At 47.1% G+C, this 18,541-nt stretch overlaps 1 protein-coding gene and 1 pseudogene across 4 annotated transcripts in view; both read right to left on the bottom strand.

The window, feature by feature from the left end:
- ZGRF1 (zinc finger GRF-type containing 1) overlaps window positions 1-18,541 on the bottom strand; it is a 181,164-nt gene that overhangs the window by 60,781 nt on the left and 101,842 nt on the right. For all 4 annotated transcript variants that reach the window (XM_040328973.1, XM_040328985.1, XM_040328974.1 and 1 more), the window contains one exon: window positions 4,857-4,971. In XM_040328973.1, coding sequence (XP_040184907.1) covers window positions 4,857-4,971 — 115 coding nt within the window. The remainder of the gene's footprint in view (window positions 1-4,856; window positions 4,972-18,541) is intronic.
- LOC120925658 lies at window positions 15,580-15,756 on the bottom strand (annotated as a pseudogene).

Genomic DNA, 18,541 nt, shown 5'->3' with positions numbered 1-18,541 from the left:
AAAAAGGGCGTCTAAGCAGCCCATGATGGCAAAGCCTCACTGTCCCAGCAAAGCTAGGATAAGTGCGAGCACCCTGGTGAAAACTCTTGGTGCTGACGCTAGATCAAAAGGAAGGGCCACAAACTGACAGTGGACCTCCCCAATCGCGAAGCACAGAATCTCTGTAACTTGCGCAAAATGGGACATGCATGCATGCGTCCTTGATGCTTAAGGACGCCAGAAAGTCCCCCGGATGGAGCGCAGCTACCACCGAACGAATTAATTCAGTGCAGATCTACCCATCGTTCACAAAGGCATTTTAGGCCCTTGAAGCCCAAAATCGGACGATCCCCTGCCATCTTTGGGACCCAGAACAGATTCGGATAGAATACCTCAAACCTCTAGTCCTGCAGGACAGGAAAAAACTATCCCGCAGCTTAGCAAGCCCCACACTGCCTCATGGCAGACCGACGAGCTGCAAGACTCGAGGGAAAAAATCTGTTCGGTGGATAGGAAGGAACCCTATCTAATACTCCGAAGAGACCACCCCGCAGACCCACTGGTCGGCGAGCAGGGAGGTTCACCAGCTGTGAACCTGCAAAGCCGTGCCCCCACCCAAGATACGGGCAGGGGGAGGCTACATACATTGGCGGGATAGGGTGCCGGCGTGTTCGGTTTACGCACCCAGGGACATTTCAGTCCCCCAGTTGAGCCTTTAGTCGGCCTGGGTCAACCCGCGGGCCCTGACTGACGCAAAAATACCGCTTCTGATCGGGGAATGAAGGACCAGGCCCATGGCATGGCTCCTTTCCCCTGGTGAACTGAGGGAGGAGAGTGCTCTCATCCCCAGTGACATCCAACAAGGTACCAAAAAAACCTCCCACCCCTGAAGGGTAAATCAGCCAGGGCATTTTAAGATGCTAGGTCAGCAGACCAGCAATACTGCCAAATCAGGCGGCGCAAAACCACCGCCGAAACAGAGGCTCTGGACATCAAGGGTGCCCTGTGTGGCATTACAGACATATAGAAGGCCCTGGACCAACTGGTCGGCCAGTCTAATAATTTAGGGAGGGAGCTGGTCCACAGTCTGTGCAAAACCTTGCCCATTCAGAGAGTGTCAGAGACACCAAGGTTGTGGCCACAACAGGTCGCAATGCATACCCCAGCATGGTAAACATGGAGTGGTCAGCGCCTCGGACCTCTTAACAGTAAGGTCCTTGAAGGTAGAGGTCCCTTCTATAAGGAGAGCAACAACCTGAGGAGAATGTTTTTTTGTTTGTTTTTTAAAAACTCTCCTCAAAAGGGGGAAAACCCCAGGCGCTGAGGAACTAAAAAGACTTCTGCGGCATTTCCCATTCCTTATAAATGAACTAGTCAAATAAAAAAATAAGGAAAAGCTTTCACAGAGCGGTCTGATTTGCACAAAAAAGACAGAGCCCTCAGAGGAAACCTCCACTGCACAGACAGCATAAGGGAGTTCCATACAGCGCACTGACAAGTGCGTAGAGCACTTGTCAGTGAGATGTATGGAACCATCTTATGCTGTCTGTGCAGTGGAGGTTTAATCTGAGGGCACATATGATAAGAGTGTGGGAGGAAACACATGTCATAGGAGTGTGGGAGGAAACCGGATTAACCAGAGAAAACCCACGCAGACATATGGAGAGAGCATGCAATCTCCAGGCAGTTTTTGTTGGAGTCCAGATTTAAACCCGTGACTCTCTTGTTGCCAGGTGAGGGAGTGAACCACTACACCACCGTCCACGTCTCCAGATAAAACAGAACCAGGGGACCTGAGCCGCAGCCAGGTCCTGGTCTGATACAGAGCATTCCCCAGGGGATAGCGGGGGAGGGGGGCGCTTTGTACCCCCCTCACATCCGCACTCCGCTCCCACCCTGGCAACAAAGGATTCCAGAACTACTGACAAAGTGTCTGTGGGAATCCCAGGTGCAGGAGCACTAGCTGCAACCTCGGGCATGATTGGGGAAGAGACTGACTCCATTTCAAAAGCTCCCAGGGCCCTATTAAGGCTAGACTGAAAACTCACCCTCTTGCTGCGCTGAACGGGGGGTCCCAGGGGACTCACCATCACAGGAGAAGACTGCACAGCACCACTGCCCGCCTTCAGTACACAGCGTGTGTAAGAGGAGGAAAAACCGTGAGGAAAACTGTGAGGCAATTCGTGAGGAGACCTGTGCTGCGCGCCGTAGGGACCAGTACTAGAGGCTAAAGACTCAGCCAAGATGGCCGCCAAACGCTGCATATAGAGCCTGACGCGGCCACACCGCAATAGTAACCCGGGCCATAGCGCTGCTACAACAAAATGGCCGCCAGTGGGATTTTCAATAGTAAAAAACAGTGAAAGCCCAAAGAGGCTAAACAGTGTCCAAACTCCTCTTTAAAAAAGACCCCAGCAGTAAAAAGAAACAAAGAAACACAGGCCAAACATACCGCAGTCCCCTCAGTAAGGTGCCCCCCCCTCCTGAAAGCATTAATGTAATGCAGCAGAGGGAAAAGGAGCAGGGAAGGGAGGATAGGAGGACCCCGAACCCCAGCCGTACCAACCCACCGAAGCGGGAGGGACTATACTTACCCATCCAAGCGAGGACTCACTGACGCATTCCTGACAGGCCTACAACCGCAATGGAGGTAGCTGTCGGCCCGGTCCACTGTGAGTGAGACAACACCACAGCCCAGTCATGTGTGGACCTTGGAGCAAAGCTCACCGGCCACCCCAGGAGTCATGGGGTATGTCGTGGCAGACCCAGCCTCTTTTGCAAAGGTGTGCTTACGCTCGCTGGCCGGACTGAGTAGACTACAAGGATCTATAATATCCAGCCTGTCTCTCAGCCGACAGTTGATAGAAGATTCTCTCAAGAAAAAATAAAATAAAATTTTTCCTCAGGGCACTGGGCCCAAAGGGAGCCATATGTCCTACTCCTTTGCTAGGCAGAACGAAACTGAGGCTGCATACTGCAGGGAGGAGGGTTATGTCTGGAGAGACCTCCCCCTGGGCGTGGCTGTTCAACACTGTTAAAGTAACATGTATTTAATTATCTAACATGTTTCTGCCTATTCCTCTCCTGTAAACAGGGAACATAACCCACTTGTTAATATTTAAGGAGCTGTGTCTGTCCATGGACGATAAGAGAAATTACCTTTTTACTTTGTTGGCAGCTCCACAGCAAGAGAAAGCTGGTACACTACAAACCACTTACGTATAGTCTTATGTGAAAAGAGTTTTTAATTGATAAGTGCAGTGCCCCATGACAAAAGTTCAAAATTAACTTTGCTGATGTCAGTGCAGTAGAAGATGGTTTCTGATCGTTACTACATTAATGAGATTATTGTTATAGATTACAGCACTTAAGAATAAGACATATTTACTGGATAAGGTTAACGGTGTTCTATGACTTGAAATACGAAATGTGTCTAAAAAGTTTAGTGAATGGTTCGATTTCTCAACAGGAACATGGACCAGGTGCCAGAGACACATCGAGAAGCATCCATAGCGTGGAGTACATGTAACCATGAGGGTAAATCCTGCTGCGGGCAGTTGGACATAGTCAGTGTAAGACAGGGGTGCCCAACCTTTTGAAGAGTGAGGGCCCCTTTAGTGACTTGGTAACCTGTCAGAGGCCACAATGAGCATAGCGGGCGGATGACAGGTCTGTGTCCACTCTGCAAATGTAGAGCAGACACGGACACAGATCCCCTTCTGTTTTGGATTGGATTGGAGATAGGCGTGTGCACACGGACACAAGTCTGTTTACATCTGCCGCTCTATAGAGGTGAATGGAGAGTCTGTCTGGGTCTGCATGAAAAACGACATGCGGACCCGATCGGACACGGATTCACACTGATGCACTAGAATTTACCTTCACCTCAACTGACCTCAATCTTCACTTGTTCCTCAGATTCCTGCAGGTATTGCTGGCTACTGCTGTCCCCCAGGCGGATATGGCTGGCAGATGCTGCTGTCCCCCCAGGGGGGTATGGCTGGCGGCTGCTGCTGGCTGTCATCCAGGGCAAGTACTGCTGGCTGGTACTACTGGGGGTATCCCTGGTGGCTGCTGTCCCAGATCGCGGGTTTCAGACCTGCCATCCTTGAGCATCAGTGTGACAGGAGCATGTGGCTGCAGCAGGGAGCAGAGCTGATGCTTCCTGTCAAAGGCGGAATACATTTGGTATTACACAGTCTATGAAAGGAGGCAACGCTATACAGGAAGTATCGGCTTCTGCTTCCTCTAGCTGGCTCCATTCTTGGCACTAATGCTCAGGGATGGCGTGTCAGGGACCCGCGATCTGGGTTTGCCGACCCACCATTCAAGAGTAGGAGGTGGTGGGACACATCAAAGGGCGCCGCAAAATACTGAAAACACAATTTACGGCTGATATAATTTTGCTGCATTTCTAGTATTAACATGGAAAAAATAGTCATGCAAAACATATAAAAATGGCAGAAAATTCTTGCTCTTCAGACCACGCATTCTGGTGTTGGTCATTTACTAAATGGCCTATTTCTTTGGATGGTCAGCGAAGGTAAGAAGCCTTCACTTGTTGAACAAATATAGGGGGCTGGTAGTAGTTTACTTTTTTATTAGTTATTAAAACTTTTTTATTAGTTTTTTATTATTGATTAGTAGTACTTCCTTGGTGATAGTAGGTAGAAGAAACAGGTGTTATCTACTTGGTGTTAGTAGACGGCTGAAAAACCTTTCTAGCTTGTAAAACCCACAAAAAAAAAAAAGAGAGAGAAAGAAAACAAAAAAATTCATTACAATAATACAGCTATACACGAGAAGCTCACATTTGTTATAACGGACGTGCCATTTTAGGATTCTGCTTTTACCAAGTGCACCTATCATTTACTTACATTGTAAGGAGTTGAGGCAATAGAGGTAAAGTGGAAGAGTTGAAATGCTCTTGAATATTTCTCATACAAGTCAGTTCTGTGCTTGCATTACAGACCAGCAATGCATGGACAATCACTGAAAATATATACAATAAAAGCTCTGCTTTAATGAGTTTATGTAGTGCGTGTACATTAAAGTTGTAAATTTAGGCACATATAAAAGACACAAATGAATATAGATTTTTATATATTAATACATACTGTACATCAATGTACTTTTTAATGCAAGCAGTGCAAGTACCTGAATGCCTTTGCAACCATAGCCGAGTTGGAGTGAAAGCAGCACTAGAAGCCAGTCAGTTTTTGTTCTGATAAGCATCGTGCTGATAAGAGGAGAGAGCAGAGTGACAGAGGTATTAGCTCATCACTTTGGCCGATTCTGTCTTGGTGTCTAGTCATAAGCTGTGGGCAAGCTCATGACTGCCTGGTGTTAGAGAAAGTGGTTTATAAGATGCTGGTCTTCAATTAACCACTTTAGCCCCAGAAGATTTGTCCCCTTAATGACCAGGTCACTTTTTGCGATACGGCACTGCGTAATTTTAACTGACAATTGCGTAGTCATGCAACGTTGTACAAAAACAAAATTAAGGTGTCCCCCCCCCCCCCACAAATAGACCTTTCTTTTAGTGGCATTTGATCACCTCTACAATTGCTATAAACAAAAACAAAAGAGCAACAATTTTGAAAAAACAAACAAACAATATTTTTTATTTTTTGCTATAATAAATACCCCCCCAAACTTATTAAAACAAAAACAAATTTCTTCCTCAGTTTCAGCCGATATGTATTCTTCTAGATATTTTTGGTAAAAAAAAAAATTATAAATTGCAATAAGTGTCTATTTATTGGTTTACGCAAAGGTTATAGCGTCTACAAAATAGGGGATAGATTAAAGGCATTTTTATTATTACTTTTTTTTTATTAGTAATGGCGTGATCTGCAATTTTTATCAGGACTGCGACATTGCAGCAGACAGATCAGACACTTTTGACACATTTTTGGGAACATTGACATTTATACAGCGATCAGAGCTAAAAATAGCCACTGTTTACTGTATAAATGTCACTGACAGGAAAGGGGTTAACACTAGGGGGAGATCAGGGGGTAAAATGTTTTCCCTAGATGTGTTCTAACTGTGGGGAGAATATGGCTGACTAGAGGAGGAGACAGATTGTTGTTCCTACTTAGTAGGAACACACGATCTGTCTCCTCTCCCCTGACAGACCCGGATTTGTGTGTTTATACACACACATCCGATTCGCGCTCTGTCACAAGCTATCACGGGACGTGCATCGGCTCCAGGGACATGCTGCGGGCACGTGCACCTGCTACAGCGTCTTAACCACTTAAAGACCTTAGGTGTTTTTCAGATTTGGTGTTTGCAAGACTAAAACTGTTTTTTCTGCTAGAAAATTACTTAAAACCCCCAAACATTATATATATTTTTTTCTAACACCCCAGAGAATAAAATGGCGGTCATCGCAATACTTTTTGTCACACCGTATTTGCGCAGCGGTCTTACAAGCGCACTTTTTTTGGAAAAAATTCACTTTTTTGAATTAAAAAATAAGACAACAATAAATTTGGCTCAATTTTTTTATATATTGTGAAAGATAATGTTACGCCGAGTAAAATGATACCCAACATGTCACGCTTTAAAATTGCGCCCGCTCGTGGCATGGCGTCAAACTTTTACCCTTAAAAATCTAGATAGGCGACGTTTAAAAAATTCTATAAGTTGCATTTTTTGAGCTACAGAGTAGCTCTAGGGCTATAATTATTGCTCTCGCTCTAACGATCGCGACGATACCTCACTTGTGTGATTTGAACACCGTTTTCATATGCGGGGGCTACTTGCGTATGCATTCGCTTCTGAACGCGAGCTCGTCGGGACAGGGCGCTTTAAAAAAAATTTTTTTTTGTTTTCTTATTAATTTTTATTGATTTTATTATTTTTTACACTAAAATATTAAAAAAAAAAAAATTATCACTTTTATTCCTATTACAAGGAATGTAAACATCCCTTGTAATAGAAAAAAGCATGACAGGTCCTCTTAAATATGAGATCTGGGGTCAAAAAGACCTCAGATCTCATATTTAGGCTTAAATGCAAGAAAAAAAAAAAAAAAAGGAAAATTTGTCATTTAAAAAAATGACAAAAAAAAAATTGTCTCTTTAAGAGGCTGGGCGGGACTGACGTTTTGACGTCACTTCCGCCCAGCAGAGCTATGAGGACGGGTGGGGGCCATCTTGCCCTCACTCAAGTCCTCACTCTCCAGGCGGCAGCATCGGATCTCCTCCGCCGCTACCGACGGCTCCGGTAAGCGGCGGAGGGCGCGGAAAAGCGGCGGGAGGGGCCCTCTCCCGCCACCGATAACGGCGATCTCGCGGCGAATCCGCCGCGGAGACCGCGTTATCGTTTACACGGCCGCCCGCTGAAAAAGAGATTTTTAATACAGCTTACCTGTAAAATCTTTTTCTTGGAGTACATCACGGGACACAGAGCGGCATTCATTACTATATGGGTTATATGGAGTACCTTCAGGTGATAGACACTGGCAATCTCAAACAGGAAATGCCCCTCCCTATATAACCCCCTCCCATAGGAGGAGTACCTCAGTTTTGTAGCAAGCAGTATGCCTCCCAAAATGGTCCCCAAAAGAGGGGTGGGAGCTCTGTGTCCCGTGATGTACTCCAAGAAAAAGATTTTACAGGTAAGCTGTATTAAAAATCTCTTTTTCTTTATCGTTACATCACGGGACACAGAGCGGCATTCATTACTATATGGGATGTCCCAAAGCAATGCTTACAATGAGGGGAGGGAGAACATCTCCAAGACAAAAGGATTTAATTTAGAGATATACTCAAGTCATAATAAATCCAACTTAGTTGAGAAAAATAATCTTAAATTTTAAATTTAACTCAAAGAGGAGCCCCCGGAATCCGAGGGTCTCAAACTGCAGCCTGCAGCACTGCCTGCCCGAAGGCAGTATCAGTATTCCTTCTTACGTCCAACTTGTAGAATTTTGTAAATGTGTGGACAGAAGACCAGGTTGCCGCCTTGCAAACTTGAGCCATAGAGATCTGGTGGTGTGCTGCCCAGGAGGCGCCCATGGCCCTAGTAGAATGAGCCTTTAATGATACTGGAGGAGGCAACCCCTTCAAGCCGTAGGCCTGAGTGATTAATTGCTTAATCCACCTAGAAATGGTGGACTTTGCAGCTGCCTGCCCCTTCTTGGGCCCATCCGGTAAAATGAACAGCACATCTGTTTTCCGGATCTTCTTTGTAGCTTTAAGATAGGCCTTCATGGCCCTGACAATATCCAAGGTATGCAGCAACCCTTCCTTTCTGGAAGTAGGTTTAGGGAAGAAGGATGGTAATACCAAATCCTGGTTCAAATGAAAACTGGATATAACCTTCGGTAGGAAGGAAGGATGAGGGCGTAGAACGACCCTGTCCTTATGAAAAATAAGATATGGTTCCTTACAGGATAAGGCCGCCAGTTCCGATACTCTTCTTGCGGAAACTATGGCGACCAAAAATACTAACTTCCTTGTCAGTAAAACCAAAGGAATTTCAGCCAACGGCTCAAACGGTTGTTTCTGTAAACTTGACAGAACAAGATTTAAATCCCACGGACAAAGCGGGGATTTAACTGGAGGTTTAATACGTAAGACCCCTTGAAGGAAGGTCTTAACCAGCGAGTGGGTGGCCAGCGGCCGCTGAAACCACACTGACAGGGCAGAAATCTGTCCTTTGATTGTGCTTAATGCCAATCCTTTATCCACTCCTAGCTGGAGAAAACTTAAAACTCTATCGATGGTGAACTTGCGAGGAAGCCAAAGTTTGGACTCACACCAGCCTACATAGGCCTTCCAGACCCTGTGATAAATCACCCTAGAGACCGGTTTCCTGGCTCTGATTAGGGTAGAGATTACTTTCTGAGACAGACCTCTACCCCTGAGAATCAGGGATTCAGCCTCCAGGCCGTCAAATCTAGATGCCGTAAGGCAGGGTGGAGGATCGGACCTTGCGATAGCAGGTCTGGCCTTAGAGGCAGAGTCCAAGGGTTTCCCACTACCATCCTTAGGATTAGTGAGTACCATGCCCTTCTGGGCCATGCTGGAGCTACCAGGATAACTGGTATGTGCTCCACCCGGATCCTGCGCAGCAGGCGGGGTAGTAACTGGAGCGGGGGAAACGCATAAAGCAGTTTGAACTGATGCCAAGGGCAAACCAGCGCATCGGTTCCGCAGGCCATCGGATCCCTTGAGCGGGACATGAACCCGTCTAGCTTCTTGTTGAGTCTCGATGCCATGATATCTACGTCCGGCACTCCCCATCTTTGGCAGAGTGCTTGAAAGACTTGTGGATGCAGAGACCATTCCCCCGGCCATAGAGTCTGGCGGCTTAAGAAGTCCGCCTGAAAGTTGTCCACTCCTGGAATAAATATTGCCGATATGCAGGGCACATGAGCCTCTGCCCATAGGAGAATCAAGCTCACCTCTCTCTGAGCGGCTTGACTCCTGGTTCCCCCTTGGTGATTTATGTATGCCACGGCCGTGGCATTGTCTGATTGAATTCTCACCGGGAACCCCTGCAATTTTGACGTCCAAGCCCTGAGGGCTAGTCGAGCAGCTCTGAGCTCCAAGATGTTGATGGGCAACTGCTTCTCTAGCTTTGCCCAAGTACCTTGGCGAGTGCAACCATCCAAAATTGCTCCCCAGCCCGTCAGGCTGGCGTCTGTGGTCACTATCTTCCAAGCCACTGGGCTGAAAGACTTCCCCTTCAGTAGATTCTGAGGGTCTAACCACCAACACAGACTTTGTCGGACTCTTGATGAGAGCGGCAACGGGATATCCAAGGCCTGTGGCCTTCTGCTCCATGCTGACAGAATGGCTGCCTGCAGGATGCGAGTGTGGCTCTGGGCGTATGGTACCGCCTCGAATGTGGCCACCATCTTGCCTAGTAACCTCATACTTAGGCGAATAGTCGGTTCCTTTTTGCTTAGAACCAGTAGGATGACTTTTCTCGATTTAGGACCCAGCCGAACCTCTCGAGGTACTGGACCGTGAGGGCCACTGCTCGCTCCCAGCCGGGAGACGAGTGATCTATGACTAGGAGGTCGTCCAGGTATGCTAGGATCGTGACCCCTTGGATCCTTAGCTTGGCTAGGATTGGAGCTAGGACCTTCGTGAACACCCGGGGGGCCGTAGCCAGCCCGAAGGGAAGCGCCACGAATTGGAAATGACGTGAAGCCACCATGAAGCGTAGATATCTTTGATGTGGCTGATAAATTGGAACATGAAGGTAGGCATCCTTTATGTCTATGGACGCCATGAAGTCGTCCCTTTGGAGTGTGGCAGCTGCTGACCGCACGGATTCCATCCGAAATGAGCGGACCTTTAGGTATGCATTTACCATCTTTAGGTCCAAAATTGGCCTGACATCTCCATTGGCCTTCGGGATGATGAATAGGTTGGAGTAGAAGCCCAGCCCCTGTTCCAGGACTGGTACCTCTACTATTACTTCCTGGGAAAGTAGATGATCTAATGCCGATCTTAATGCGGCTCCCTTCTCCGGATCGTTTGGAATCCTCGACTCCTGGAAATGAGGAGGAGGAAACCTTAGGAAATCTAGTTTGTAGCCTGTGGCCACGGAAAACCGTACCCACTCGTCGGGAATGCTGGCTTCCCAAATCTCTGAAAAGAGTCGCAGCCTTCCCCCCACCTTCGTGGGTGGGGGCGCCCCTTCATAAGGTTGGCTTGGGGGCTGGTTTTGCTGGTTTGCGAAACCACTGCCTTTTGCCTCTAACAGCCTGTCCTTGTGATCTGCTGTTGAAGCCGAAGCTTGCTTTTGCAGGAGGCCGTCGATACTGCTTAGTATTAGAGGGCCCCTGCCCAGGGGAATACTGTCGTTTAAACGCAGGCCCCTGAACCTTCTTCTTAGTTGGCAAGAGAGTACTCTTGCCGTTTGAAATGGTCTGAATGTATTTATCTAGGTCTTCTCCGAAGAGTCGTCCTCCCTGGAAGGGGAACCCTACCAGGAGCTTCTTGCATGGGGGCTCAGCCTCCCAGCTTTTTAACCATAAGAGGCTTCTCATATGGATAAGGATAAACGTGACGCTTGCTGGATAGAATCCTTGATTGCGTCTACCGTAAAACATATGGCCTTAGGGACATCCGAAAATTCTTCTGCCTGCTGAGCAGGAATAAGTTTAAGCATCTGCTTAAATTGATCCGATAATGCTTGAGCAACCCCAATCGCGGCCACAGCTGGCTGTACTACTGCCCCTGCAGCAGTGAAGGAGTTCTTAAGTAGTGCTTCCAAGCGCTTATCAACTGGATCCTTGAACACCTGTATGTTTTCTACAGGGCATGTTAACGATTTGTTAACACATGAGATGGCTGCGTCCACTGCAGGAGTAGCCCATCTTTTGGAAAATTTATCTTCCATAGGATATAGGACAGAGAATCTTTTAGGTGGTAAGAAGATCTTATCTGGCTTGTTCCAATCTTGGAACAAAACTCCCTCTAATAGAGGATGGATCGGAAACACAGCATTGCTTTGAGGCGCCCTCAGTGAGCCCAAAGCTGAAACGTCGATACCTGGAGATCTGGTACTGGCAAGTTGAATGCCTTATGGACCAAGTCCGACAATCCTTGAATCCACCAGCTCTCCCTCAGGGAGACTGCCCCAGACTCCTCTGTATCCGGATCCTCGATCCCTGAACCTACTTGGTCCTTGTCCAAGAGGTCGTCCAATTCCCCTGAGGAAAGGACCTCCTCCTCTGAGGGTCCGCGCTCGGGCGACGGAGATCTATTCCGCTTACTGCCCCGCATAGCTGCGGCTATCATTTTTCCCATGCTTTTCTGCATCTCTTTTAAAGAGGTGAGTAATACCTCCTCCGTGACCATCTTAGGGTTGGACTGACTCGCGTCAGCTCCAGCCCCAGATCCCGATGGCCCCAAGGCTCCCTGTGGGGAAAGCAGCGGCATAGCTTTGTCCGAGACCTCAGACTCTCTGGGGGAATCCCCACCTCTTGTACCCTCTGACTTGTTTTTTGATGCCATGGTACAATACCGAGGTACACCTGCTACTTATTGGTACCTGGGACTTATAAATAGTTAAATGCCCAAACACCTGTTTGGGGGATAAAAAATGCTTCCTCTCCCCTAGATGACACTTTTTTTTTTTTTTTTTTCTTTTTTTTTTTTCAAATCTAGGAAAGAAAAAACATTCTGTCCCCCTGAGTAGTATTGCAAGAAAAACTATGAGATGGAAAAGAAACAGCCTATTCCTAGGCTTGAAAACAGTCTTCTGAAGACTGCAATATTCTTTCTGGCCACTGTGTGTCCTCGGCGCCCCGTGCTTGCCGTTCTGGTCTTTCCTCCCCAGTTCCAAAGTATTGAATGAGCTATATGGAACAAACAAGGAAGGGCCGCCCCTTCCTTAAGCCACTGACCCGCCCTTCCCCCCCAGCAATCTCAAACAGGAAATGCCCCTCCCGACAGGGGGGGGGGGGGGTTTGGGGGGAAGGGAGCCTCTCTGCTCCAGCAAACTGCAGCCTGCAGCCTGGAACCACGAGGAGGTCAGCGTTTTGCCTGCTTTGCAGGCTCTGAGGAGGAAGACTGAATGGAGCATCGCCTGGAGGCTTGCAGGTAAGCACAGCTCTCTGACACACACATACACTTTATACACAGGCCCCACTCAATGCTTTTCCAACACTACAAGGGAGGTCACATCTTATGGGGAATAATACATATAGAGCCATCCTATCTTTATGATATGTGACTGGTTTGCCAGATGCAGTGCATAACTTTAGGCATGTCCCCTGTGACCCCCCAGAAAAAACCTGCTAAGAACCGCAGGACTTTGCCAAGCAAGAGGCCCAATCTTCCCCCATCTCTGTGGGGATGTCTAGACCTTCAGGCCCTGGGTTCCTATGAAGGATCCACTGTCCTGGGCCCATATAGCACTCTGGCAACAGAAAACATTAGGCACCCAAAGGTTTCTAAGTTCTGGGCCCAGGGTCCAGCTCTCTAAAAAGAAAAGCATTATGGGCTATACCCCAAGGGTTTGGGGTCCGGTTACTGACCACTTTAGCGCTGAGGCTTTTTTGGACAGAACCGGTTAGCTCACCTAATCCCAAGGATGCGGAGGCAAGCTAAACCATGACTAACACCTAAGACACTGGCGTAAAAACTGAGGTACTCCTCCTATGGGAGGGGGTTATATAGGGAGGGGCATTTCCTGTTTGAGATTGCCAGTGTCTATCACCTGAAGGTACTCCATATAACCCATATAGTAATGAATGCCGCTCTGTGTCCCGTGATGTAACGATAAAGAAAACATGGATATCTCAGTTGTGGCAGCAGCTGCTGCCGTTACTGAGATATCCATGTTTAAAAAGAGGACGTACATTTACTATACGCGGGTCTTTAAGTGGTTAAAGAGCCGACATACAGCTACGACAGCTTGCCCAGGGGAGCCATCCTGCCGCAGTATAACTGAGGCGGCTGGTCGGGAATAGGTTACCCTAGAAAAGTGGGGACAGTGACTGGAGTTCTGCTTTTAAAAAGATAATCAGGTACAAACTCTTTATTATTTAACCACTTCAGCCCCAGACCATATTGCTGGTCAATGACCATGCCACTTTTTGAGATTCGGCACTGCGTCGCTTTAACTGACAATTTCGCTAGAAATATGCTACGTGCAGGAGTTTTTTTTAACATCCTGTCAGCGCAGCGCCTCAGTGTGAAAGCACTCGGACTTTCACACTGAGACTGCAGGGGAGCAATTTTTCAGGTGCTTTACAGGCGCTATTTTTAGCCCAAAAGCGCCTGAAAAACTCCCCCGTGTGAAAGGGGTCTAAGGAGCAAAGCTAAATTTTAAAACAAAATCCTAATTAACAAGAATTCAACTACAGGTGAGAATAATTATTAATTAAACAGGTGTCCAGCAGACAGTTGATTATAAAAGGGCGTTACAAAAAAAAACCTTCCCATTTCATGCTGTCAGCAATCGCACCACACGGAGGAGAAAATATTACAAGAGCTAAGAAAGAAAATAATTTATTTACACAAGAAAGGTGAAGGCTACAAGAAGATCAGCAAAGCTTTACTTACCAGTCAGAATACTGCAGCAAAAGTGATACAAAAATTTAACAAAGATGGAACTGCAATCATCTCACAGAGATATCCAAGCTGTCCACAGAAGTTAATGCCTCGACAGGAGCACCTTCTGATGAGAAGGGCTCAAGAAAGTCACCATGCAAGTTCACTGCAGTTAACTAAATAAGTAGAAAGCCAAACTGGGGTGATTGTTTCCCATGACACAATACAGAGTACACTGCAGAGGAATGGCATGTATGGGTGTCATCCACAAAGGATGCCTCTCCCAAAGCCCATGCACAAAAAAGCCCGCCTAGAAATTTGCCAGGGCCCATGCTGAAAAAGAAGACTACTGAGACTCTGTACTCTCAAGTTATGAGACCAAGATAAATGTTTTTGGAACTAATGGCTTTTAAAACTGTATTTTTTTTTTTAAAAGCCTATGGCGTGTGAGCACACCAAAAAACTCCACCCAGTGCAGAAAAAATGTGCACACACATAAAGAGTGTTCACAAAAACGTGCAGACGGGTGCAACGTCAAGTGGTCCACCTGTGAAGAGGGACCCAAACCCTGATCCCCCGGGGCGTTAGGCTCCAGACGGGGACTGAGGTACTGTGGTCCGAGCAACCGAAGCCGACACGGACCCAACTTCCTCAGAGGGACTGCCGAAACAGAACCCTCCCAGTACTAGGTGGGGCTCCCCCGAAGGGAGACCCCATGAGAGCAAGTGAACTAAGCCAGAAGGCCACGTCCACCTACTCCCAAGACGTTCAGGGCTGGCCCGAGGACCGGTACCCTAATAATCTCACAGTGAACAAAACGTGCACAAACAAAAATAAGACAAAAACGTGACAAACATAGGCTTAAATAAAAGAAAGTGGGGGAAAGGTATAGTGAAGAGGAGAGTGAAAGAAGTGGTCATTGTGATCAACAATGACCAGGCCCTCTGGCCAGGAATAAAAAATTCCTCCAGTCCTAGTCAAAAGGCCCGGCCCAGGAGGCAGGTGCTAAAAAAAGCGTGTATCTGGTGCAGTGACCGTGGTATCTTAAATCAATGTGTCCCTCACACACAGTGATCTTCAGATACCCCTGGACTGCCACTCCAGGGGCACATGCACCATAGGCTTTTCGTTCCATATCCGACCCCCCGACCGGCCAGTGCAGCCCTCCACCCCTGCCAGCTAGAGAGCCCTTCAAGGTTTTCTTGGGGAGAACTGTCACGCCAGTTAGCAGCCTCCACCAATACTAGCCCCTCCAGACCCTCCGTCAACCCAGTTGATTTGCATGGTCCTACCCCGTTCCACCACAGGGCATTACCAGCTCCTCCTACTGGATCGCTGACAGAGATAGCACTTACACCAGTGGGCCAGAAGGCCAGACTAGAACTCGGCAAAAAGACCAAGACCAAGCGCAGCACCCATCCTCACCAGGAGCACCCTTCCAGATGGCTCAGACTCAACCATGGGCCGCCCCCCAGTATCTGTCAGGCAGCACGGCGTAGTCCCTGCTGAGACCATCCTTCCAGGTGCAATGACGTCGTTGGATTGCATCCACCCTCCCCATGTAGGAGGTGCTTCAGCGCTTCGCAGACAACTGATAAGAACAGATACCACACTCGATCCTAGCCAAAAGGCCGAGAAGCGACAGGGAAGACACCACGATCAGCACGGCCAGAGTGCAATGGCCGAGCTTCGCCCTGGGAGAACCAACTTCATGATCGTGGTGTCTCCCCTCCCAGGTAAGTATGCCGTTGCAAAGGTGAGGAGTACAAAGAAAAATGCATGGTGCCTACAGTGAAACGTGGTGATGGCAGTGTCCTGTGGGGCTGCAGAATGACTACTGGTGAGCTGCATTTCATCGATGGCATCATGAATTCACAGATGTACTGCTCTATATTGAAAGAGAAGATGCTACCTTAACTCCGTGCCCTTGGTCGTTGTGCACTTTACAATATGACAATGATGCAAAACACACATCTAAGGTCACTGTTGCATTTCTGAAGAAGAACAGGGTGAAAGTGATTCAGTGGTCAAGCATGTCTCCTGATCTGAACCCAATCGAATGTCTATGGGGAAATCTGAAGAGACAAGTTGAGTATCACTCTACATCGGGGGTCTGCTACCTGTCGATCGCGAGAGGGTGGTGGGTAGATCTCGTGTCTGCAGTGCTAACCCCGCTGCCAAAACAATTCCTTCCCGATTCCTGAGCAGAGCAGCACACCCAAGCAGCCAGCTCTGCAGCACAGCTTCACTGACGCCAGTGATCCTTCCCTCACATCAGGTAAGGAACTGATCATTAAGGAAGGGCAAACAGTAGTGAGCTGTATACTCCAAATCTGTGTTGCTGAGCTGTATACTCTATACTCTGATCTGTAATGCTGGGCTGTATATTCTGATTTGTAATGCTGAGCTGTATACTCCTGACCTGTAATGCTGGGCTGTATACTCCTGACCTGTAATGTTGGGCTGTATACTCCTGACCTGTAATGTTGGGCTGTATACTCCTGACCTGTGATGCTGAGCTCTATAATCCTGACCTGTGATGCTGAGCTGTATACCCCTGACCTGCAATGCTGAACTTTATACTCCTGACCTGTGTACGCTGTGCTATATTAGTCCTAACCTGTGAACTTTAGTTACTCCTGACCTGGATAAGTTCATATTTTTACATTGACATTTGTATTATCATATTTTTCTAATATTGCATGGTTTCTACAGTATGATGCTGTTTGCTGCAGTGTGCTTTTAAAAGTAATGCATGCATTATTTTTCCTGCATTCCAGTATGATTTGCAGCCCATTCAAATGGATGGGCTGTCAAAAGTAATCACATGTGGAAAAAGTGGGAAATGCACAGGAGTGTGTGTGTCGCATTACCTTGTTATCCTGGAGTAAATTGGCCCCAAGTTTTCTTCAAAATTGCCTTACATTTTAATGGCCTTATGTTATGTTAGCTCCCAAAAATAGTACGTTGAGGCCGAAGATCTTTGATTTCTCCCATGTTGTTCAGGTAGATCTCCACCACTCACTATGGTTGCCTACCCCTGCTCTATATATATATATATATATATATATATATATATATATATATATATATATATATATATATATATATATATGTATATATATGTATATATATATATATATATGTAGCGGGGTCATCCTGTCAGAGTCTAATGACAGGCCATCCTCGCTGGAACTTTATTCACGCTTGTAAATATGTAAGTTACCTTTAAGGAGTTATGCATTGTGGGATTGCAAGTAACTGGAGATATGGACTCCATTGACTATGAGGAGAAACAGACTACACATCCCACAATGCCCTGCAGCATCGGAGCATGTGATACCTCCGAACAGACTTATGGGGGAGGTTATTTAAGGAAAGGGCGCGGCTGATCTCGCTCTCTCGGGACCAGCATTCTTCTCCTCTGTGGAGCTGCTGAAGACAGCACAACGTGTTGCTAGGGCAGAGGCCTGGGCCCAAATTCACCGAGAGACCAGCCATCCAGAAGGAAGCAAGACTCCAGTATCCAGCTCGTGTTCCCGGAGATCGGAGAGGCAACCCAGCTGACAACTGAAACAGTGGAGAACCCTCACCCGGGATCCTTGTGCTGTGGAGCAGTGTTTCCCTACTCGCTTTCTGAGAGGAACTCAGGAGATCGGGCCTGTCGGGTGAGAGAGCACATGCTCAACCTTTAATTCTCCCCTTAGACAGACACCTTAGTGCCACCCTAGAAGCCGGAGACGCATGCTTGGGCCGTAACCAAAACAGGCCCCTTTAACTGTTTAACGCCTTATAGAAGTGACTGACGCCGATGAGCGATCAGTTCACCAACGTTTGCTGTTCCAGATACTTTATTGTGTAACTTCTTTCACTGATTGCCATTTGTGGATTACAAATTTAACGTGCACCAACCGGCCGCAACGTGGACATTAACTGTTCTACAGGATTTCCCGGTAGACTTCCTACCATTCTTTAGTTTAGGTCTTTATCTACTGATATTAACTGCTGATTCCTGCAAGGGCCCTTGCTGAATCATAGTGAGTCATTATCTAACAGGTGTTTGTTGTGATTAAAACCCATGTTTGTTTCTTTAAGTTTACATGAAGTAAACTTATCTTTCCTGATTTAAATATATTTACTGTGTGAAGTGTATTTTCTTGTCTGAAGGGACCATCCATAAAGCAGGTAATACTATTGTTACATTATAACTGCATGTTGTGTGACTGCTATTGTGACTTCAGCCAAGCAGAGGTCACAATACTTTACCCACCAGACTTCCGATGTGTCAAGGGAGGGTTCGAGCTAGTTGAATAGGGGTGAGCCAAGCCAAAGAGAGTAAATCCCAAAAACAACCAGCGGCTCCTGAGGGGGTAGCGCTACATATATACACACACACACACACTGTATACATTTTATAGTTGGTGACAGATCACATTACAGTGATGAAAATCATTATGACAGATACCAAAAAACACCACCATTCTACTCATCAAGAGTCATAAAAGTTGTCACCATTGTTTGTTACAAAA

Source organism: Rana temporaria, chromosome 1 (assembly GCF_905171775.1).
Source record: "Rana temporaria chromosome 1, aRanTem1.1, whole genome shotgun sequence".
NCBI classification, from domain to species: domain Eukaryota; kingdom Metazoa; phylum Chordata; class Amphibia; order Anura; family Ranidae; genus Rana; species Rana temporaria.
This window is presented reverse-complemented; position numbering and strand designations above follow the sequence as displayed.